Source organism: Homalodisca vitripennis, chromosome 6 (assembly GCF_021130785.1).
Source record: "Homalodisca vitripennis isolate AUS2020 chromosome 6, UT_GWSS_2.1, whole genome shotgun sequence".
NCBI lineage: Eukaryota > Metazoa > Arthropoda > Insecta > Hemiptera > Cicadellidae > Homalodisca > Homalodisca vitripennis.
The window spans coordinates 98782613-98809093 of record NC_060212.1 but is presented as its reverse complement, the minus strand read 5'-3'; the positions used below and the strand labels follow the sequence as shown (position 1 = coordinate 98809093).

General features: G+C 39.4%; 1 protein-coding gene across 3 annotated transcripts in view; it reads right to left on the bottom strand.

The window, feature by feature from the left end:
* Positions 1 to 26481, bottom strand: part of LOC124364631 (heterogeneous nuclear ribonucleoprotein L) — a 307173-nt gene that overhangs the window by 85706 nt on the left and 194986 nt on the right. For all 3 annotated transcript variants that reach the window (XM_046820249.1, XM_046820251.1, XM_046820250.1), the window contains exon 5: positions 7017 to 7113. In XM_046820249.1, the coding sequence (XP_046676205.1) occupies positions 7017 to 7113 (97 nt within the window). The remainder of the gene's footprint in view (positions 1 to 7016; positions 7114 to 26481) is intronic.

The following is a 26481-nucleotide window of genomic DNA, read 5'->3' as shown; positions in this document are numbered from 1 at the left end:
GCCCTTTATTATTATGCAATAGAATTGTATAAACGCATTACTAGATAGATTATCAACAAACAAAATGTGGATGACTCAGGTGAGGGTGTCGGACCTGGCGACTGGAGCGGACCCATACACTCGTACTGCCACAATACCCTCCGTAGTCTCAGAGTTCGGTCTTGTTAACATTTTAAATTAACACTATCGTCCAGCAAACCTACTCAAGTCGCCACGAACCCGTTCAATCTTTCAAACAAACCCAAGTTTAAACCCGTTTTTCGTTGTCTTAAGCCATGCTCCGTACCTCACATGTGTAACAAAATGATACTGGAAATTATATATTAAAACTTCAACTTAGTTGAGATGTAAGTATTTTTTTTTTATTCATCACTAGCGGGCCCGGCGCGCTTTGCTGCGCATTTCAATAATTTTTTGCAAAAGTTGCCCGCGGCTTCGCACGCAATTTCCCGTTGAAAACAGTACACTATATTCACTTATTCTTTTTCTATCACATTCTAAACATTGCTGAGATAATTGATAGTCGTTCCATCGTGAGCCTCTTGGGCGTATTATGAAGGTATGTACCATATTCCTGCCTCTATCTAGCTGTTACCCACGGCTTCGCACGCAAATCTTAAGAACCGAAGTCCTTATATTACTTAGTAAATTTTTTTTTTACTATAATAAATTTTAGATTAAATTAGTTATATCTCCGATGCCACGATTGAGCTTGCTTTGTTGTCTCGATCGAGAGAATATGTACACACGGAGTTTTGAGAACCATACTTCTGTCAAAAAAAACAACTAAGGTTGATTTTATAACATTCTTTATATTTGTAGCCAACGTAAGATAGTAATTATGATATCTGCATTACTCTTCTGATCAAGCATGAGCATGGTTTATATTAAATAAATATTGCAGTTAAAGGTGAATTTTTACGTCAAATTTGAATTGTATTATCTGGATAGTAAAGTCTATGTTTAACAGTGATTGCAAAAACAGTTTAAACAAAATTTGTCGTTTCTCTTAAGCTTACTCTATGCTTTAAAACTATAAGTGTAATATATGTTTACAAAGAACAGCTGATTAAAAATTTGAAAAGACGTTAACATATGTTTGCTGCAATGCATTTCTTATGGGTATTTCTGTAACCAGTGGGGCGGAATCCTGAATCGGGAAAGGGATGGGCATAACTTATAAACCTTCTCCGTGGAAAAATACATATACGTACAAATTTTCATCATGATCGGTCCAATAGTTCACGATTCCATAAAGGACAAACATACAAACATTCATTTTTATATATATAGAAGATATAGAACAATATCCAAAAGACGTCTGTAGAAACATAATATTTTATTCAAAGAAATCTGTGCTAAAATAACGTTTTAGTGCAATTAATCGGCATTCAACATCTTTGTTTGAACAGCTGACTTCAGTTACTCATGTTCTCCTTCCGTTGGGCCTCACAACCGCTGCTTCGCTTGGGACCGCCAACCGCTGCTTCGGTTGCGACATCGTACAAAAAATAATTGATTCGTTTAATTCAATAGACTGTTTTAAGAAAGTGTGGCCCAGTGCGTGTGGTAGTGGTGGTTGCTATGACGGTTACTATACTATTACTGGATTACTACTACTCAAGGCTAATGTACGCAGCCACATGCACGTCAACCCATACAGTCAGTCCACTGCAATCTGTCACTTGTTTACTCCACTATCGCGTAAATATGGCCGGACCGGAAAATGGCATTCCAATTACTAGATTGATTTACTGATTCAATGTTCAAATTAATGTCACGGCTTCACACTTGTGATTTAAATTCGAATATACATATCGCGGAAATATTAAAGACTAAAGTGAAGAATGGCGACTTGAAACCAACTTCGTATCTTACTAATCAAAATCTTCATAACTAAAATTTTGAACATTATACACCGGTATATTGTTTGTTTAAAGCTTGTTATTGACGATGGAAGGTTTGAAAGGATACTAGGATTCCGAACATTTGCCATTGTTATATGTAACAAAATGTAACATACAATGGCATATTTCGTAACATATAACGATGGCAAATGTCCGTAATCCTATTACCGGTATATATCAGACAAAAGTATCCTATAGCTGACCTCCGTATTAAGTAGTATTCATAGACATATAGATATAGTCTATGATGTCAGGACACGGCACATAAAGGACATAGTGTCAAAATTATAGCAAGAAAGTAATCATAAAAGCATTGCTGTATTTCATAACAGGCAATCGTTTCATTTTCGTATAGCCGTAAAATATTCATACTAATAAAGTCGAAACACTCAGTTTTTACTGTGTCAACTATTACCAACATTATGGGCAATAACTAAGAGTAACGCCGCGTCATCAGTAAAATCGGCCATTACGTCAACCGTTAATAGAAAACTGTTTAGATGGTTAATAACCCCGGTTTGATGACGGGACTCCTACGAGATGACACTTGAGGGAATTCCGCCGTAAAACTGCAATGATGTGTACCTCAATGCAAATTTTAATTCCTTACTATGCTGTTTGATTACAAGCTTCCACTGGACACCATAACATGGGGAGTTTACTTGTTACATAATATGGATACAGTGATGTTCCTTTCCGGAACTACAGGTCCCGAACATTGATGTCAAGGAACCATATTTTGAAATACAGCGGTCAAACATATTTAACTACAGTGTTTTAATATGGCCACACAAATTTATATTTTCCCTATCCACAGTGTTTTCGCTTATTCGAGAAAATTAAATCTGTGTTATCATGAAAAAAACTGATGATTATTAAATTTGCTGTAACTACATAATATGATGTACATAACGCTCCATCAATTTTGTACTTTAATTTGACTATATACGAAAGTTCATTATTGAGAAAATATCTTGAAATTTAAAAAACACTCTCGTTGAGGAACAATTTTTCAGATCTCACCTTCAAAATGTGAGACACATGGAAGACATCGTGTTCACGTGTCTACATCACAGTGCCATTCATTCGTGTATGTATCCTTGTGTTGTTACACCCATTTGAGCAGGATAAATACAATCGCGTTTGTAGTAACTCTTTTGACATATAACTGGATTCTTGCAGTTTTCTAGTCACCCTTTGATATTTTGGACTAAACAGTTCATAAAAAAGAACCCTTTCTTTCCAAGATAGCTTAAAAACAGGCTGTAGTAAGATTACTTAGAATTTTTAAAGGATATGTTAATATATTTGTTTGTTTTTTTGTAAACTTAATATGCTGTTGTATGTTTTTTAAATACTTAAATGATGAAGTACAAACTGGTTTTTGTAATAACTTACCAAAATATAAACTAAAAAGCATTTGGATGCGTATTAATTTGATGTTTAAAATTAGACAAGTTCCATACCTCATGAACATGCACGAGTTTTACCATTGTTCTCAGGGACTAACGTGAAGACGTCCGAGCCTGAATAGCTGCTACCGTACTCCTGTTGTTAGACGTACTAGTACTCTGTGTGTGCCACGGAGCACATATAGCAGCTCATAGTGCCAAAGAACGCGATTGGAGTGTTACGCAAGCTGAGGTGTATTTTTTTATTGAAATTTAGAACTGCCCTTCCAGAACCTTATTACCAGTGTAACAAACACACTTTCTGACTAATGCTGCTATACGAGGGTAAAGCGCAATCGCCCGGCAACGAGGTCGACGAGCACAGAGCACGTCAATATCCGCTCGTCTCCAAATAATCCCCGGGCCCAGATTCGATTAGCATTTTAAATTAACACTATCCTTTAAACAAACTTAATTAAGTCGCCTTCAGTAGAGCTTTCCATTTAACTCGGCTCAAAGTCTCGAGCCGTGTAGCCCTGCACTCTCTTTACTTCGCGAGACTCGGTGTTTAACAGGAACTGCACAACCACCCTTCGAGCACTGGACTGCTGCTTTATTGCTCAAAGAAGCAAAATATTCTGTAGAGAAACAACAAAATCTGCAAATATAGAGGGTAAAGATAACTTAGGGATAAAATACAATTTCGGCTACAGCATAATAAGCGGCCACCAACACAGTCTGAATGTGATTATTTATGGATTTTAAATATCGATACTATCGAATAGGATATTTGACCTATAGATAATCGTAAATAATCATTGCCAGCTAGTAAAGACGTCTATAAAGAAAGCTGGCCTTGATTATTTATGAATATTTATAGGTCAAATGTCGTATTCTATACTGTATTATTGTTATTTAAAATCGATAATCATATTCCGATTGTGTTGGTGGCCGCTTATTATACTGCAACCATAATTTCCTATTTACCTAGTACTTGGAATTTTAAAACTATTTAGTCATATTTCACATGTGTAAATTATCGTATTGCTAATCAAGATTTGATTGAGACGAAAATTAGTTATATACACACACAACGTTGCAATCCTTCCATTACAGCGTCTGGTATCTGACGGTATCTCAGACCTGACTCCTGGAATCTGGAGTCATGTTCTTCTGAAGACATCCAAAAACAGTATGCGACGAAGAAGCCTAAAACGAACGTTTTACACTTCAATTATGCACCTGATGAGACAATGAGACTGTCACTTCACCTATTTATAGGTGTCTCTGATGTCGAAACAATGCAAAGATTCGTTTTGAGTTTCTTCGTTGCCGACTTTCTTTGGATCTCTTCAGACGAACATGACTCCAGGTTCCAAGAGTCAGGTCTGAGATAGCGTCAGATACCAGACGCTGCAGTAGAAGGAGGATGGACTGGAGCTGGACTCAACACTCAAAGTAAGATATGTTCAAGTAACGTACGGTAACACAAATTGTGACATTAATGTAATATAAAATTGCTCTCTTTACGCAAAAATTACTAAATGAGTGTATTGGATGACCAGGGGCTAACATAAAATTGCGCACTGCAGGAATAAATACTGTAAAAGGTTAGTCGTGTCATAAATTATAAGCGCCGATGCCAATTCATGCATTGTTTCAAGCTTCAATGAAAACTGTATGGCGTACTGAATTAAACTGTTCCAAAGAATGATAAACTGTTTACTACTGTATCACTAAAAATGTGCATAATCACTTAAGTAAAACTATTCATTACTTACTGTCCCGTATTTGTGTATTTAGTACTTTGAAACACATTGAAAAACATTTGATGAAAACAAGGTTTCGACACTCGACAGTTTCTATCTGTATTATTTTAATCAGAGGATTATTTTTATGCAAGGATAATAGAAATATATAGCGAAGAATTCCATACATCACAGACTGGAGTTACATCAACTACAGGTTCATACAGAAATACGTAGAGAACACGGTGGCCATGTCAGTGGAAGGCGTGATACAACACGTGTACAGATACAAGGTTAAACGGCTCAAAATTATACAATGTCAATAAGAAAGTAAGTTTTAATTGGAAAAAGCAAATTGTATCACTATTCAAAAATAAGTGATTTCTTTTTCAGGCAATTACAGAGACAAAGACTTCTTAAACGTTTAAGAAGATGAGGCGTACCTTTAACTTTAACTTTATTTTCAGAGCATTCGACCTGTAAAACTCAAATCTAGAAAAGTCACTGTTGACTAAGTGACTTTATTCCACTCAGCTCCTCATAGTTATGGTGCGACCATACGATAAAGAACACAGCCTCAATTAACTAAGAAAGAGAGACAGGACGGTGATGAGGTGGCGCAGTCTAGGTGTCCAGAGCGAGTCTCCATTACTCATCCGACTGATCTAGCAGTGTCTGTCTGTCTGTCTGTCCGTCTGGCAGGTTGTAATAACACACGTAGGTGGTCTCCTCATGTCTTCGGAACACACAATTATTTAAGCTAAACTCCTGTCACCGCCATCCCTACATCATCGTCTCTTTTACTACTCACAAATATCCACGTAAACTAGACGTTCTCTCTGCACATATAATTTACATACACATTACACTCAGTTTACTCTACACAGATCCCGACTGTCCGTGGATAAATTAATATTTTATATATCTCTAAATAACACTGAAATACTTTAATATCTCTAATAAATAAATCAATACGAGACTATACGTGTACCAGATTAATGAATTTTTAATTTTCACCGTTCAGCGCTTATAACGCGAGATACATTATTCAGACTAATACCATTACTTAAACTAGACGTATTATCCAGCAAACTAATTTCGCAAGCGGGGCTTATACGGAACGTATAATTAGCCGTGAATTTAATATAAAACAAACACAATTGTTTCGTAGAACAACAATTTTGAATTATGTAATGAAGTACAGTTACAGTGCAGCATTATTATTAAACAGCAATTTGTATTGATGGAACGTACACATTCAGGTTACCAAAAATAGTGACAAAAGCTAAATTTTTTAAAATTTTTTGGTTAGTTGGGTTTGAACTTGTGCAAGTGCAGTGCGGTTGGCAGCATTGTCTGTGGTTTACATTGGTACTCTAACACGCCGCACCGCGCCGCCACGCGTTGTGTGAGTCACATGAACCATCATTATATGTTTGTAATGCATATATCAATCAAGGCCGTTTATTATTCAAGGGGTGTGCTGAGGTCCTGGGGTTATTTAGTTCTGAGGTCCGACGCTAGAGCTGCGCCACGTGACCCTCTCACTCCACAGACCACAGATGGCAGTCCGAGCGATCACATTTGCCAAGCCAAGAGCTATCTCTTGTGTAACAAATCTACAACAAGTTGAGGACACCACATCACTATGTCCAGGAGTACCAATCACGTTCGAGCAAGCGATGAAATCTCAGCTCGTACAAAGTACAAGATTGCACCATATATTTGTTTAATGCCACCACACCGCGAAGACAATACCGGTGGCTTGTGTCTATTCTGTGGCGCTATGCGGGCGACAGCTGCGAGGAATGTGACCCTACGGGATGTCGGGCCAAGTCTAATTATCTCACCTAATTATAATCTAGAAGAGCGACAGGAACAAAGGTGTGTTGGGAAGTTGGCTGGACAATGGCGACTGCTCGGCCAACTGTACACAGACGACTACTGTACTACTGTAGAGAGAGACTCACCTTGGCGAACTCAATCTTGAGCGTGCAGCAGCCGGAGTAGATGTCTGCGCCGTTCAGGTTCTCCTTGGCTCGCTTCGCCGTCTCCACGCTGTCGAACGTGAGGCGCTCTGTTAAGGGAAATTCGGAACAGAGTGGCAAACACACATTAAATTACCTATACAAGATCATATATACAACTGGTTTCACCAGGACCGAACATAATGTGGTAAAGATGAAAGTTATGATCTACTTTTCTCTAGAACTGACAAATTATTACTAATAACAATAAACTGTATTGTGAACAGACAGTGCACATATTGTATCACAATCGTCCTACCTCACCTAGTCATTCATTCTGACAATATTGTATCACAATCGTCCTACCTAACATAGTCATTCATTCTGACAATATTGTATCACAATCGTCCTACCTAACCTAGTCATTCACTCTGACAATATTGTATCACAATCGTCCTACCTCACCTAGTCATTCATTCAGACACTGCCTCACTCACGCCTCTTTCACCCAATTTACAGGCCCGGCAAATTTATTTGTTTTGCTGGTCTTTGAGAAATTTTGGTTTCAATCATTCCAGCGATCCATCATAAACTCGCCGACTGAGTAAAATGCTTTCGAAATCAGAAGGGGTTTCAACTGAGTTTTGAATTGTTTTCCATTTTGTTGTTTGATGTGTTCAGGGAGACTATTGATCAATCTGACACCAACTTGAGATGGTAAGTTCCTGAACGCGTTTGTCCTGTGCTGTTGGACGCGAAAGTTGTCCCTGCCTCTCGTCCCGTGTTGGTGAACATCCCCTCTCCGAACCAAAGCACACCTCGACACGGAGTAGAGGATCACCTCGATAATGCCTGACAGGGCAGAGTCAGAAATCCCAGCCCCTAAACGCGTTTCTTGGTACTCTTTATATATATATATATGATATATATATATATATGATATATATATATATATATATATATGATATATATATATAATGTGATATATAGTTAATGTGATATATATATATATATATATATCACATTAACCTATTCTACGTGCAAGTGGTTCGATCTGTTGTTAAGAACGGTTTTCCATTTAACATTTCTGTTTAAACTAACATATATTTTATTTTTACTTATATTCACTACAATTACAAATAATTGTGTACCATTGATTCTTTTACAGACCCACGTCACGTTTTTGTACCTAAGTTGCACTAAGTTGGATAAATACATTTTAATGACATTGCACTTTGCCTGCTCGTACCAAGAGCGGCTGTGGAGTAGAATTATGAACCAATCACAGCAAACAAAGCTGAGCCCAGCTGTACTTACTTCCATTCAGAAACGTCTGTGTGCCGGCCGGCATGACTGAAGGACTGTAGTAAATCACTCATTCACAAATACCCTTCAAAGCCACTCGCTACCACGTCCTACATTCATAAATATTCTGTGAGCGTAAAATGCGGCCGTCACACGAGACGCAGATCTCGACATCCAGAGTGGTGGCTGCGGCGGACGGAACAACAAACAAGCCACTCGAGTGCGACCAGTCGACTCTCCTCCTTCTCGTACTTCAGATGTACGGCAGACGACGGCTATAAAAGATGTCGCCATCCAACAAGTGCAAGTTCACACGACAAAAGATCAGCCCATTCCAGTGAACGACGTCGCGTTTGTGGCCCATCTGTATGCATTTATGCATAGCTCCGACAATATGTATCAAACGGACAAAAAGTGCCATCCTACTCTTCCTCGGCTACTGCATTATACATGACTCACTTCTGTACAACATTGTGCTCGCGAGGAATTAGCCAAACCTGTGTGTACTACAGTTATAATTGTCTCCACGATTTGAGGTATATAGTGAAATAATTACTGTTTCATAAAATAAATACTAACTGTGTTCCAGTTTCTACAAGCGTATTGCTTTATAAGAAAGTTGAAACAGTATAATCCTATACATAACGTAGCTCTGTTAGGTACAGTTGATTCAATTTGAATGTTGAGTTCATGTTCCTTTTACTGCAGCGTCTGGTATGTGACGCTGTCTCAGACTTGACTCCTGGAATCTGGAGAGACCCAAAAGTCGGCGACGATGAAGCTTAAAACAAACCTTCATATCGTTTCGACATTAGAGACACCTACACTACAAGATACGACAATATAGTGTAATCTAGGTGTAGTGGCAGTCTCATTGTCTCATCAGGAGCACAATTGAGTGCTCTAGGATGTTTCTGGCACGATATAATGTTTCTAGCACGGTGGAGCAACAAACTGTGCACCTGATGAGACAATGAGATTGCCACTTCAGCTATTTATTAGTGTCTCTGATGTCAAACCGATGTAAAGGTTCGTTTTGAGCTTCTACGCTGCCGACTCCCTTTGAATTTCTTCAGACGAACATGACTCCATATTCCAGGACCCTAGTCTGAATCAGTGTCATATACCAGACGCTACAATAAAAGGAAGGTGAACTGGAGCTAAACTCAACATTCAAAAAGTTTAATCGCCATTTACAAAAAATATTGTACATTTAACAAATATAATTAAGCAATGGTAAATGGTGAATGTAGAGAAAATACAGGAAGAGGCAGAAACAACAGAAGACGAATACACGACTATTTTAAGACCGCATCTAACATGAACCACCGCTTGGTTTTATTTATGAAGTGTAAGTCAGTTCTTTTTTTAACAGAAGTATTTCATTTCAATTGACTGGCTAAATGTGTGGCCGAGACATATGTTATAATCAGACGTGGAGACAGACCACCAGAGTCAATGTTACCGCTGTCACGACATGAATGTATGTTCGGCTGCTGCAGTATCGCAAAGATCTTGATCTCGGATAACAGCCACCGAGACTAACGTCACAAACATAAAACATGTCTGTGTCCGACATCTGCGGACGATTGGTGATGACATGCAGAATCTGAATGGCAAAGTCATATCAAACTATATGGCAAGTCCTAATAATACGAAAAACTCCGTTATTAGTTTTCCGTTTTACAAAATTTGCAGAGGTTGCCTTCAAAATGTCAAATCTGTAATCCATTTCATTCTCCAGATGTCCCGAGAGCAGACAGACAATAATGCCGACGTTTATCCAGAGTCCATGGTTTTATACATTCTTATCAAAATAGAAATTACATTTTATGCAAAATTTACAGGTCTACGGATTAAACCATTCCCGAGATATCTTTCCACATAATACACTCACGTTTTTGTTCATAAGTTAGATTCCATAGCAGAGTTCAAATAATACAAGTTCCGGGAGCCAGACCCAGGGTACTATAACGCTACAGTGCACCGACTCCTAATCTTGTCACCGACAATCAACTTTCGTCTTTGCACTATATTATCTGTATTCTGTTTTCTGTACGAAGAAAATGTCACATATTAAATTCTCAGTCTCAGTTTCTTTATACGCACCATCATCGAACTCAGTGTTGCCTATATATAAATGAAGATTCAAGCAAAATATCAAATCTAAAGTCAGTTCGTACCCGTGCAGTCTAACAGACAGAAATTTGAAATTCTTCAAGCCATTTCAATGATAGGCGTAGCTAACGCTCAGTTAATTCAAAACATAGCTCATCGTTATAAACTGCAGTTAACAATAATCTTTTATTACTGAAATACATGTTACCAGTTTCTTTTAATGTATCGTGCATGTATGACACATGCTACACAACGTTGAGTGTAAACCACTACAAGACAATTAAACAATGTGTAACGTAAACCCGCCGTGATTAAAACATCGGGTGTAGAAATCACTGTGCGGAGAGAGGGTGGGGGGGGGGGCGAGCCCACAACACGGTGAGCAAATATATTCTAGTTAGCAAACAGTGCTTGAGGCAACACCAATAATATATTCACGAGCGTTGTTATATTCAGAACTGGCCTCACATCCGCACTCGGCGCTCCACAGCCGTACTGTACCAACTTTCCACAACTCATCCGTAGACTTCAACAACGTTATTACAACTTGCGGAAGGACATCGGTGTATTATCAGATATATTCTAGTTAGCAAACGGGTGTTTGAGGCAACACCAATAATATATGCACGAGCGTTGTTATATTCAGAACTGGCCTCACATCCGCACTCGGCGCTCCACAGCCGTACTTTACCAACTTTCCACAACTCACCCGTAGACTTCAACAACGTTATTAAAACTTGCGGAAGGACATCGGTGTATTATCAGATATATTCTAGTTAGCAAACGGGTGTTTGAGGCAACACCAATAATATATGCACGAGCGTTGTTATATTCAGAACTGGCCTCACATCCGCACTCGGTGCTCCACAGCCGTACTTTACCAACTTTCCACAACTCATCCGTCGACTTCAACAACGTTATTAAAACTTGCGGAAGGACATCGGTGTATTATCAGATATATTCTAGTTAGCAAACGGGTGTTTGAGGCAACACCAATAATATATGCACGAGCGTTGTTATATTCAGAACTGGCCTCACATCCGCACTCGGCGCTCCACAGCCGTACTGTACCAACTTTCCACAACTCACCCGTAGACTTCAACAACGTTATTAAAACTTGCGGAAGGACATCGGTGTATTATCAGATATATTCTAGTTAGCAAACGGGTGTTTGAGGCAACACCAATAATATATGCACGAGCGTTGTTATATTCAGAACTGGCCTCACATCCGCACTCGGCGCTCCACAGCCGTACTGTACCAACTTTCCACAACTCATCCGTAGACTTCAACAACGTTATTAAAACTTGCGGAAGGACATCGGTGTATTATCAGATATATTCTAGTTAGCAAACGGGTGTTTGAGGCAACCCCAATAATATATGCACGAGCGTTGTTATATTCAGAACTGGCCTCACATCCGCACTCGGCGCTCCACAGCCGTACTGTACCAACTTTCCACAACTCACCCGTAGACTTCAACAACGTTATTAAAACTTGCGGAAGGACATCGGTGTATTATCAGATATATTCTAGTTAGCAAACGGGTGTTTGAGGCAACACCAATAATATATGCACGAGCGTTGTTATATTCAGAACTGGCCTCACATCCGCACTCGGCGCTCCACAGCCGTACTGTACCAACTTTCCACAACTCACCCGTAGACTTCAACAACGTTATTAAAACTTGCGGAAGGACATCGGTGTATTATCAGATATATTCTAGTTAGCAAACGGGTGTTTGAGGCAACACCAATAATATATGCACGAGCGTTGTTATATTCAGAACTGGCCTCACATCCGCACTCGGCGCTCCACAGCCGTACTGTACCAACTTTCCACAACTCACCCGTAGACTTCAACAACGTTATTAAAACTTGCGGAAGGACATCGGTGTATTATCAGATATATTCTAGTTAGCAAACAGTGCTTGAGGCAACACCAATAATATATTCACGAGCGTTGTTATATTCAGAACTGGCCTCACATCCGCACTCGGCGCTCCACAGCCGTACTGTACCAACTTTCCACAACTCACCCGTAGACTTCAACAGCGTTATTAAAACTTGCGGAAGGACATCGGTGTATTATCAGATATATTCTAGTTAGCAAACGGGTGTTTGAGGCAACACCAATAATATATTCACGAGCGTTGTTATATTCAGAACTGGCCTCACATCCGCACTCGGCGCTCCACAGCCGTACTTTACCAACTTTCCACAACTCACCCGTAGACTTCAACAACGTTATTAAAACTTGCGGAGGGACATCGGTGTATTATCAGATATATTCTAGTTAGCAAACGGGTGTTTGAGGCAACACCAATAATATATGCACGAGCGTTGTTATATTCAGAACTGGCCTCACATCCGCACTCGGCGCTCCACAGCCGTACTGTACCAACTTTCCACAACTCACCCGTAGACTTCAACAACGTTATTAAAACTTGCGGAAGGACATCGGTGTATTATCAGATATATTCTAGTTAGCAAACGGGTGTTTGAGGCAACACCAATAATATATGCACGAGCGTTGTTATATTCAGAACTGGCCTCACATCCGCACTCGGCGCTCCACAGCCGTACTGTACCAACTTTCCACAACTCATCCGTCGACTTCAACAACGTTATTAAAACTTGCGGAAGGACATCGGTGTATTATCAGATATATTCTAGTTAGCAAACGGGTGTTTGAGGCAACACCAATAATATATGCACGAGCGTTGTTATATTCAGAACTGGCCTCACATCCGCACTCGGCGCTCCACAGCCGTACTGTACCAACTTTCCACAACTCACCCGTAGACTTCAACAACGTTATTACAACTTGCGGAAGGACATCGGTGTATTATCAGATATATTCTAGTTAGCAAACGGGTGTTTGAGGCAACACCAATAATATATGCACGAGCGTTGTTATATTCAGAACTGGCCTCACATCCGCACTCGGCGCTCCACAGCCGTACTGTACCAACTTTCCACAACTCACCCGTAGACTTCAACAACGTTATTAAAACTTGCGGAAGGACATCGGTGTATTATCAGATATATTCTAGTTAGCAAACGGGTGTTTGAGGCAACCCCAATAATATATGCACGAGCGTTGTTATATTCAGAACTGGCCTCACATCCGCACTCGGCGCTCCACAGCCGTACTGTACCAACTTTCCACAACTCACCCGTAGACTTCAACAACGTTATTAAAACTTGCGGAAGGACATCGGTGTATTATCAGATATATTCTAGTTAGCAAACGGGTGTTTGAGGCAACACCAATAATATATGCACGAGCGTTGTTATATTCAGAACTGGCCTCACATCGGCACTCGGCGCTCCACAGCCGTACTGTACCAACTTTCCACAACTCACCCGTAGACTTCAACAACGTTATTAAAACTTGCGGAAGGACATCGGTGTATTATCAGATATATTCTAGTTAGCAAACGGGTGTTTGAGGCAACACCAATAATATATGCACGAGCGTTGTTATATTCAGAACTGGCCTCACATCCGCACTCGGCGCTCCACAGCCGTACTGTACCAACTTTCCACAACTCACACGTAGACTTCAACAACGTTATTAAAACTTGCGGAAGGACATCGGTGTATTATCAGATATATTCTAGTTAGCAAACAGTGCTTGAGGCAACACCAATAATATATTCACGAGCGTTGTTATATTCAGAACTGGCCTCACATCCGCACTCGGCGCTCCACAGCCGTACTGTACCAACTTTCCACAACTCACCCGTAGACTTCAACAACGTTATTAAAACTTGCGGAAGGACATCGGTGTATTATCAGATATATTCTAGTTAGCAAACGGGTGTTTGAGGCAACACCAATAATATATTCACGAGCGTTGTTATATTCAGAACTGGCCTCACATCCGCACTCGGCGCTCCACAGCCGTACTTTACCAACTTTCCACAACTCACCCGTAGACTTCAACAACGTTATTAAAACTTGCGGAGGGACATCGGTGTATTATCAGATATATTCTAGTTAGCAAACGGGTGTTTGAGGCAACACCAATAATATATGCACGAGCGTTGTTATATTCAGAACTGGCCTCACATCCGCACTCGGCGCTCCACAGCCGTACTGTACCAACTTTCCACAACTCACCCGTAGACTTCAACAACGTTATTAAAACTTGCGGAGGGACATCGGTGTATAATCAAATGACTGCCTTTGTGTCAGCTGTCAGTGTAAATCTGGGACAGGACCCAAATTAAAGTTCATCGCCATGTTCCGGAATGGAGAGGACGCTGAAATGTACAGCGCTTGTCAAACACACATTCATATCTCATTACCGTCCTTTCCGTCTGAACAAATAAAAATTACTCCTTTTCACGTCACTGTGAGAGAAATTAATGTAATAGTTACTGCAGTGACGTTTGTTACGACAAAGGCATTAACTCTCGAGTCGTAATTCAATATTTTAATTTTTTTTAAGTCCCTTATACAAGTATTTTATAATTTCATCGGAAGGACGCGTTTATATCTTCGGTCGAGAAGAATGAACAATGCACGTAATAGTTTACTCAGATGACTGGTAAGCGGAAGGAATGAAAGGAAGGTGAGTTCCGTCCCTCCATTGTGCTTTGAAATAATGGCCACTCTTGCATTTCTGTTATAAATATCCACACTTTCATAGTCTTCCGCAACAATGGTCTCGTAGCGACTTCGGAGCTGTTTCCGAGAATGTTTCATATCTTAGAGAGAGATGATTCTGCACCAACTTTGGAGAGTAGCCATTACACAGATATTACGGTAAATATTTACTTTAGCCACTTCGCAATATTTCATTAACCAATATTACACTTATATTACGCTGTATAAATATTTACACTAAGAGATCTGGTTGTTGGGACTTTAGGCGGAAAACCCCTTGCATTAGGACCGTTTCATCAATATATAGGCTCAACAAAGCGGCGTCCAATCTTATGAAAAGCGGCTTTACGCCTAATCCTGGGAGGAAAACAGAGAGCAACAAAAGAAAGAAAGTCTATCGCCGAACTAAACTCATTTCGGGCTATTGATGAAGTTTCTCCTCGGCGGACGGGGTTCATGTATAAACCGCGGATACGCACTTCAGACCCTTTCAGTGCCCGCTGTGAGCACAATGTACGCTGACAGATAGTGGCACGTGTACGACAGAACCAGGTACTTACGCAATAACAGACATTCCGTATACAGATTTTGATATGCCAACGATACGGTAATTTTTGAGTGAAGAGCTTTACCTACATCGTTCTGAGTAATAAAACCATATATCCACCCAATTTCATTACACCCAGAATTTTCCAAAATGGCGGCTGGAGCAGTGCCTTAACGCTTAATCATGTACAATACCTCACGTGCCGTGACGGAGTTGCGTAATGACGTGAACAAGTCTAGCGGAAGTGTCCGGCTGTGAAATTGTACCGCTTAGCGGTAGGGAAGCCATCGGTCCTGGCGGGCTTCTCCCCCCCCCCACACCAACCGTGCACCTTCACAACTAAACAATCATATTTAACTACGGTTATCCCCTCAGCACGCATAACCCCCCCCCCTCCACCACCCTCTGACTTACGAGTAGCTCCATTAGCGCAGGTATCGGTCCGCCGTATTTCCGCCGCCTCGATTGAAACATTACAGCCAACTCAAATTAATGTAAACATGTTGACTAGGCAATCAGCGGGACAGCGTGCGCCGCCAGTACAATAAATGCAACACGCGTTTCAGCCCCCCCCCCCACTCACTTCACATCACCGACACCTCGTTCTGTATTCACGGCAGGATTACTTAATTCGACCTGATTAAACTTCTGTACACCGATTTTATAAACTGAATGCAACATCATGGCTCGTGTTACGAATCAACATAATTATTTATGTAGGCTATCATCAGAGTTTTATTTACTTTAAAAACATGATTGTAATTCAGAACCAAACATAACAACTGACGATTATTCGTTTCTCTCTATAGAGTAAATCAAACTGAAGGTCCAAATACGGACAATTGCTCTATCAAATTTAATAAAACATGCTGAATGTGCAACAGAAAGCAATAAAATCTGCTTCAATGGCAATCATGACTGAAACGTGCTTTTCGTGATCTTAATTTGACTTGTTATTACGTTTTTTACATGTTTTTAATTATTGTTTTAACATTGTACTTATAATAACTTATAATCTGTATGTTTACGACTACATAACTTTTTAAAAGATTACCTCACAACGATCCAAATCGGTACAAGTAACGATAAACTATGGTTTTAGTTTAAATATGTGTCACTTATGAACGTACTGTTGCGTTGGCGTAAAATCGTGGATTGTATGGTTTTCCAGAACACATATCTGTGATGATGACATAAACATTTCAGTCACGATGTCTGTGCCAACAGTATAGCCATCAGATCTCCAGCAGAGATTGCCACTCTAACTCACCGTCTGTCACACCACATCGTACATTCTACAACAATCCAAACACTATATCCGTACCAGCCGTAATTAGTGTTAGCAATTAAAATATAATTTACTAACAGTGACAAAATATACACCTGTGTGTGCATAGTACAGTGTTCGTATCTTCAACAGGGTTCGCTGAAGTTGTATGCCAAGTTCTCGAAATGTACTGCCATATAGACGCACGTACACAAGTCATTTTTCCCCCCGGCAGAAGAAAGAGAAATTATGTCAGCCTACTGAGTGATAGGCTTCAATGACATGATTGAACATATGTACCATCAAACTCGTATAACTCTTCTTGCCTATGTAGAAATGAAGTTTCGGGCAAGTTTACAAATTACCACACTGTCTCGAGACGTCTTCCCACATGATTCATTCACATTTTTGTTCTCGTTTGGGCACAACGTTATATGTGTTGGGGCAGTTAGGATACGTGTTTTTAATACGCCACGTGGTAAAAAAATCATACGATTGAACAATTGATTCTGCTGGACCGATGAAAGAATTTCACTAACGCTCACCAACATGCATCATCACTGATTTCAATAATGCTTATTTGGAAATGATGTTTCATATAAAATTTCAAGACTGTAGGTGAGTTCCTTCTTGAAATATCATGTCAATCCACTGAAAGATAATACAGAAATAACATTTTTCCTGCCGTTCAAGTGATACGCTTCGCTAACGCTCAGCCAGAAATCAAATCACGTGTGGATAGATAAAAACTCTGAGCCCGAGATTGATGAGACCCCACCTGTAACTTACAACGGCGTTTTTCTACGCTCACCTGAAACTCTTATGTCACCTAAGTGTGTAGGTGTGTGGGGGGGAGGGGACAGGGGTCTTGTGTGATGGTAAATTGGTTTTCGCCACTTCAAAGAGCGGCACGGCGCGCCCAAGTATATTTCACTTCAATACTACGTTCAATCCTTCGACTCTGAAATGTCTGGCTAAGTGACAAAAGTACAATTTACTGTAGATTGATTCACTTCACGAAACACAATTTATACGATCTCTCTGACGCAGAATTCATTAAATGCACGTTAAAATCGCCCTTTGTTCGGTAAAACTTATGACTCGGGTTTTTGTCCCAATTCCACTTTCGACCGAAACGCTACACGGTTTTACAATTTAAAAAGTAATTCAACGTGGACAAAAGTTAAGAATTAATTTAACAATTCTTTGTTGAAAGTTTATTTTAATTTTGACGCACAAAAATCGTTTTAGTAAAGGTAAATTAAATATCATCTTGGCCTAATTATAGTGAAGAAAGAATCCTTAAGGAAAAAAGAAATAACATACTAAAGGGATTTGTAATCAAATACTAAAGAATAATTAAGTAAATCATTATTTAATAAAATTGGATTTTATTGTAAACTCAAAGAATTTCGGTTACAGTAAATTCTAAATATAAGCTATGCCCTAACTACGCTATAAAAAGAATCATCAAGAGTAAGAAAGAAAACCGTTTTTACAACATACTACAAGAAGGTTTGTAACAATTATACAATGATAAAAGTAACAGATGTTAAACTGAAACTGCCAACGATACACATCAGCCAATATATACGATGTAAAGAAGGTATAATGGAACACAAATACAAAACAAAACACGAACGAGAACTCGAAAAAACAAAAATGACTTCAACAAAGAGGATATTTCAAATTGACAAAAAGGTGTCAGCACTGATAGATCACTGCGTGTTACATTGACTACCGGTTAGTTAAGCTTCAGCCAATCATGGCAAAGGTTTCGCCCCACCACCTGTACTGGCGGACACGTGTTATCGGCAGTTTCAGTCTAACATCTGTTGACTGAAGATGGCTATTCACAGCGAGGCTGAAATATTTCAAGAAGCAAAATGTGAGAGCAATGTTTCGACGTGGTGTGAACCGAAAGACCCTAAGAACTGCAACCAAGTATTGAAGTAGAACGCTAACTTGTGTACATGGAATCCAAGTATTTGGGTGTAACGGTAAGGACATCTTCACTCGAATGGTCTGCTGGTCCAGTTTCCTTCTAAACCAATCACGTTTCTCCAGGCGATCTGGTTTAACAATTCAAACCCAGACTCGGTTTCTCAATATCACTTCAAGTGAAAGACACGGTTTGTGGGTTTGGCACTAAAATAAAAACATCAGGCCGAGAGGACGATTGGAATTTTGGCGGGCTGCCACGCGAGCACATGGGCACACGCACCTCGCCCCGTCTCTCCTGTACGCACAACGCACAATACTCGCACAGAATCTCAGACCAGTTGATACACATATAACTAACTACTAATTCTGAGTACCACATTAAAACAATACTTTGAGAAAACAGTATCATTAAGCCTCAACAATCTGAGTAGGCAATAAAGAAATGTTGAACAACGAATCAAATATTTCTATTCACTATTAAAACTTGGCTTTTAGTATTCCAATATCCTAACTTAACTCTTGAAATGAGTAAGAAACCTTTAAAACAACATTAGAGTAATTTTATGTCGATATAGTCCACTCGCTAGTATCTCAGTCCTAGTTATGTTAGAGTTTGCTATGTAAAAAAGGTCTGATAACATAACCACTTGAGCCTAGAAGAAGTCGAGGAATATAATATGATTCCATCACCTGCATATCGCTGCACATATAACTGTCTCCGTCGTTTCCTTCAGGACTCATATTCTAGAAGCATATTCTAAATAATGTCGCGTTTGTATAGCTAGAATTTTTCAAAAGTGATGATAATAAAAGCTGGGGTAAGAAACATGGCGTTTGCGCAAATAAGGCTAGTAGCCTGACAATACATGTTAAACAGTTGTGTCTAGAGGCTAGACAGTCGTTCTATACGTAAGTTACAATAATCCGGAGTTTCTGTTGCAAATAAGGCTGGTAGCCTGACAATACATGTTAAACAGTTGTGTCTAGAGGCTAGACAGTCGTTCTATACGTAAGTTACAATAATCCGGAGTTTCCGTTGCAAATAAGGCTGGTAGCCTGACAATACATGTTAAACAGTTGTGTCTAGAGGCTAGACAGTCGTTCTATACGTAAGTTACAATAATCCGGAGTTTCTGTTGCAAATAAGGCTGGTAGCCTGACAATACATGTTAAACAGTTGTGTCTAGAGGCTAAACAGTCGTTCTATACGTAAGTTACAATAATCCGGAGTTTCCGTTGCAAATAAGGCTGGTAGCCTGACAATACATGTTAAACAGTTGTGTCTAGAGGCTAGACAGTCGTTCTATACGTAAGTTACAATAATCCGGAGTTTCTGTTGCAAATAAGGCTGGTAGCCTGACAATACATGTTAAACAGTTGTGTCTAGAGGCTAGACAGTCGTTCTATACGTAAGTTACAATAATCCGGAGTTTCTGTTGCAAATAAGGCTGGTAGCCTGACAATACATGTTAAACAGTTGTGTCTAGAGGCTAGACAGTCGTTCTATACGTAAGTTACAATAATCCGGAGTTTCTGTTGCAAATAAGGCTGGTAGCCTGACAATACATGTTAAACAGTTGTGTCTAGAGGCTAGACAGTCGTTCTATACGTAAGTTACAATAATCCGGAGTTTCTGTTGCAAAGGCGGAAAACTCTGCTAAAAAGTCACTCAATTTAGCACGCTGCCTACCAACATTAAGGCTAAAAATTCAGCTACACAACATCACAACTCAATATCAGTGGAAGAATACAACCCCAAACTACCGAGGCAACATATGTGGAAACAGAGGAGATGTGACGCTCGTGCCGCCATTTTAATATCGGCTCACTGTAATAAATAAGGGCTTATGCAAGTTAAATGCAATAAACCGTGTGCCCTATATAACCCGGCCTGGTGTCGCCTCTCCAGAGTTCTACTCGTATAGCCTACATTGTGTGCATATGATACATTCGCCCAATGTGTAGTGTCTGCATCTACTGTAGTTGTATAGAGAAATAAATTAAAACGAAGAATTGTTTCAAAAACTCTAACAACTGTGTATCGAAATACGTAGGCACAGAGTTCTTACCGACTTCTTCCTACAAGTAATTTCCTGTAAACATTTCAGCTGGAAAGTTTTCCGCTTCAATGTACGATACATCAGTATGATAAATGAAGTCCCCTGGAAGCCCTCACGCTCAAGCCAAGCGAGAAATTTGAAAACTTCCACGAGATGATTGGCTTCCTTTGTAGTGGCCATCAAGTTTATAACAGAGCTTACGACAACGCGGCTTGAGTACCTTGCAGCATAGTGTGCAGGCAGTGAATGTACTTCATTACAGAGTAATTGGGAAAATAACATTATACGATCAATATAAACTCAACCGAAATAACACGCGTGACATCTGACGTATTAATAATTTAACTCTTATGAAATTTACTTTGAAAAGTCATAAGCATTCCAAAACAAGTTTGGTTTTTCCTTAGGCCCATAAATACCAAAGTTTTTTTGTTTTTGTTTGCACGATTGTCATATATACATATCTTCAAAGAAAACAGAAGAAATAAACATAAAAATTCTCTATATTTCAATACAAGACATGTTCAAGAGGTATACAGGTGTATACACACAAACAAAAAATAACAAACAAAACAAACATCATAGGTAATAAAACTAATTTTGAATTACAAGGTATAAGTAACTTTTTATTACAAAGGGAATATTTAGTTATAAAATTAATTTGTAGTTAATTGAGTAACGTAAAACAATTTAAAGTTTTTGATAGTTAATTTTATCTCTGTAACAATTCATATCCTTGTGGCCCTAATTTCACCTCTCTTCTCATGTACTAATAAAAGAATTATGATTATTACTATCTTAAGTTTAGTTTTTAAACTCTATTTTACCTATTTCTAAATTATTAATTATGAATTTATACGGATTTTGAAAATGGTTAATACCTTTTAATGAAAAACGTTCATGGAATGTTTTCATATGCTCCATTACATAGGTCGAAATAGGAATGGATTTAATTTTAAGGTTTGTACCATTCTAAATGTTTGCAAGTTTTACTCATTCTAATGTACAATGGATATGTTGTCTGATCAGTGTAGTCTTCTTAAGAGTCGTTACACGACAATTAGTGAATGTCATTGCTGGATTCACAAGTCAATTTACCAATTATTGGATAATTTAATTTTGTTGTCTTGCTATAGAAGTTTTTTTATTTATTATTAGGTTGTACGTTTTGCGGTGAGGCTTCCAAATAAGGATCACAGCCAAAAAAGCTGTTTTAAGTTTAGTTTACTTTATCACAGGGTAGTTTACGTCTTACTTACCAAATAATTTTCTTTTTACTGGTGGATTTTGTATAATAAACTTGGGAACAGAGGCTGGTGTTGGGCTCTGGGGGCTGTGTTCAGTGGGGTTACAAATCTATCTGAGAAATATGTAAAAGACAATGCACCGCCTTGAACGCTTTCTGGTAAGTTACTTGAATGTCTCTGTATCTGACACCGACACGACACGTACGACAATACACTTCATTATTGTGATTAAACATTTTCTACTCAAATCATATACAGTAAGAGTTTTTAATTCACCAACATTTAATCGGTAATACACCACAAGAACAACACTACTACTATTGACAATACAATTTACCAGCTCATGAATGACTCGGACATCCAGTCATCAAAATGACGTTGTCTGTAATCCGTCTAAAGTACAGTCTCGACCACGTTATGCATCCATCATATAATGGAATTGCAATTGTCTACAAAGGAATGAATAGATTCTATGACCTGTCACATGTGTACAGCCTGACATTGGCATGGTTAGGTCACACTTGTGTAGAACATTACTCACAAATCACCGTAATGTTTTGAGTAATTACACCGTTGGGGATGGCTCCCACTTACAAACCCTATAAATACTCATAATAAAATCTTGCCTAATAATTAAGAATATATTTTACTTGTCCAGAGTGAACATTAATGTCTATTCCACTTAATTTTCTCATCTTTAAAATATAAATCAACAAGCGCATGAAATAAAGTTCCGTTTTAAAAAGTTTAATTTTAGTTCGAGCCAAGCGCTATCAATGACAAGCGACTAGCTTAATGCCAGCTCATTATAAGTTGCTTCCATCGGGACAACTTCTACGATTACCAACAACTCTATGAGCCCTTCCCTTAATCACCACCCCTCCCCTCCACCAACCCTACCCCACCACCATTACTGCTACAACCTCTGCTAATTAATTCATCCAATATCTTGTTAACTTATTAAGCATCAACTTCTCAAGCCCAGCTGGCTGCACATTTCCCTGTATAAGTGGGCTTCAAACTACTCTACATACATTATTTGCATTCTCTTGTTTTGTATGCATTTCCAATCCAACCAGATTACGTATTAATCTTTTATACAATTTACGCGACTTATTTGACATGGATAAAAATAAAAGACACTTTTACATCGATGTTATATGACACCCAAGGAATAAATGAGAAGAGTACCTACGCTTTTATGTGGAAAAACGACTTTAAAATACAAAGCCATCCATGAAAAATGTAGAAACTATTCTTTCACGTGTAATAAGATTTGCGAAAGCTGCCAGCCGGCGTCTTTATCACGTCATATTTGCGTCCCACTTCTGAGCTTCAATCACTAGATTATCTTTATCTCAGATATTCTCTCTCTGTAGCTCGAACTCAATCTATACTGGCTTTATTTTATTGCACCTAACTTATATATGAAACATGCCCTGTATGAAGTGATATGAGGATTGTCCTAAATGCATGTATTTATTTCTGATGTATACCATGTAAACATTGTTAGTTTTATTTGGTGTCTTTGATATAACAGTTATTTATACGCACGTTATTACAGATTTTCGACTGAAATGTTATTTATCGAACTCAATCTATACTGGCTTTATTTTATTGCACCTAACTTATATATTAAACATGCCCTGTATTAAGTGATATGAGGATTGTCCTAAATGCATGTATTTATTTCTGATGTATACCATGTAAACATTGTTAGTTTTATTTGGTGTCTTTGATATAACAGTTATTTATACGCACGTTATTACAGATTTTCGACTGAAATGTTATTTATAAACGATCTCCTGTCGAAATTGATAATAACGTAATAATAAAAAATTTGTAAAATATCACAAATAGAATGAATTGTACTTATTATAGTAAATATTTCATAAAAAGGCTACGAAACAATAAAACCCAGCGTTTGGAGATAGGAGTGTAACTGAGCTACAAGGGCCGGGCCGCCCCTGACGATGAGAACAAACACATCGCACAATGTACGCCAATTATAGCCGAAACGAACATCGTCTACTGCTGGATATAAGCCAATTCCAGAGGTGCATCGTTGCACAAAGCGAGATGGACAATGACCGGTCGCTGGTTATACGCGAGCTTCATTAGGAGCTACTCGCTTCCACCGTGAAGGGAACAATAAACGTCTGGCACACAGTAAAACATCGTCTGATACTGGAATTGCGACCGTTCTAGAGGACCTTGCAACTGTTCTATCTTGCGCTGTGCAAGCAGTTCTAGAGGAACACCAGGAGACAAGTGACACACCTGAGTGAGTAGCAGTAGCACTGAGCGTCTCGTAATTATAGGCAGTAAAAACATCTCTAGTAGTGGAATTGCGCCAGTTCTAAAGCCGCATAGTCACACAAAGCGACCGGCCATTGTTCTACTTCGCTTTGTGCAAACAACAATCTGGGACCACCCCCGACCCACTCCAGACCTCATTAATATCAACACGTTAAACAATTACGCCCCTTTAAGTCTTGTAGGCGTTATACGGCGAGACGCCAACAAGGGTTTTTTTAATAACTGAAGTCTATTCTTAGCATATAACAAAAATTTTATTGTAAAACGTGCAGGTAATACTGTTATTTAGATAGTCGATTAAAGTTTTAATCCTAGCACTGAAACAATACACAATTTTATTTAATACTCACCCACTTCAGAGCCATTGTTTTGGAACTGAAGTTGATCCGCTGCCGACGGCAGTGCACAAGATGAGCACATTTAAATGCATCGAGAGTACGAAGACTGTGGAAGGGCAAGGCAAGGGTCTACACGTTGTGCCTTATCCCTATCGCCGGCCACTCGTATCGTCTCGTCACCGCAAATTAATGTGTTGTACAGTGAATACACTTCTACTGTCACCGTTCCTGTTCTACAGAATTCTGTTGTCAAATTCGTACATAAATACGGTATTAATAACACATCCATGAAACTGTGGCCCACTATATGTGTCCAACTGTGGTCCAAATATTTGTCATTAGGATGTAATCATTCATTCCAGTAACAAGACCATGGAGTCACATATTTATTCGCAAAACCATTTCCTTCAAACTCCCTGTTCATGGTGACTATCCACCTATCACCACTGTAGCCGATTGTATTACGTTTCATTATTGTAATAACATTAAAAAAATTGTTATGTGACGACATGACGGCACTGTCATTTTCCACTAATTGTAAAAAGGCATTATTAAGCCACAACATGCACCAGCACAGAAGTTTTCGTATAAATACGCGCTACAGAAGTGGAAGGAGTGAACCCCGACAAACAGGCGGCGCGGCAGCAGGGAACAATGTCGCACATCACACAGCTAATCAAATGAGGAACGACAAGACTGCCGTACGGATGTAATTTGTCAACTCCACACTTAGCCTACAAGTTCCGCTCGCAGACTTGCCTGCCACTGCCGTCATTAGTGACGTCGTACATCGCTCACAACCGAGTTAACAACTACAACGTTCGTATTATACAATTGTTCATTACTTATTACTTCGTAATATAATGTGCAACTCTTATAAACCAGAGGACATATTGACGGTGACAGTCCTTCTGCCTAGGGACTAGTAAAACATTACGAGAGCTATGTAGCTAACTAGTGATAACGCGCGTCCGTCACGTGGAGCGGCAATAAAAGAGCCGAAGAACAAGGAGCTCTGTGTAACACGTTGCCAGTCCTGCTGCCTAGGGACTAGTAAAACATTACGAGAGCTATGTAGCTAACTAGTGATAACGCGCGTCCGTCACGTGGAGCGGCAATAAAAGAGCCGAAGAACAAGGAGCTCTGTGTAACACGTTGCCAGTCCTCCTGCCTAGGGACTAGTAAAACATTACGAGAGCTATGTAGCTAACTAGTGATAACGCGCGTCCGTCACGTGGAGCGGCAATAAAAGAGCCGAAGAACAAGGAGCTCTGTGTAACACGTTGCCAGTCCTCCTGCCTAGGGACTAGTAAAACATTACGAGAGCTGTGTAGCTAACTAGTGATAACGCGCGTCCGTCACGTGGAGCGGCAATAAAAGAGCCGAAGAACAAGGAGCTCTGTGTAACACGTTGACACAAATAGTAACGGTAACAGTCCTCCTGCCTAGGGACTAGTAAAACATTACGAGAGCTATGTAGCTAACTAGTGATAACGCGCGTCCGTCACGTGGAGCGGCAATAAAAGAGCCGAAGAACAAGGAGCTCTCTGTAACACGTTGACACAAATAGTGACGGTGACAGTGACAGTGAAAGTGATAGTTGTCGTCCTCTTGTTGTTGCTCCCCTGCGACACGCTTCGTATATTCGTGCTCACTGACGAGCGAGCGTACTGTTAATCCATGTAACACAATTTTACTTTAAATTAA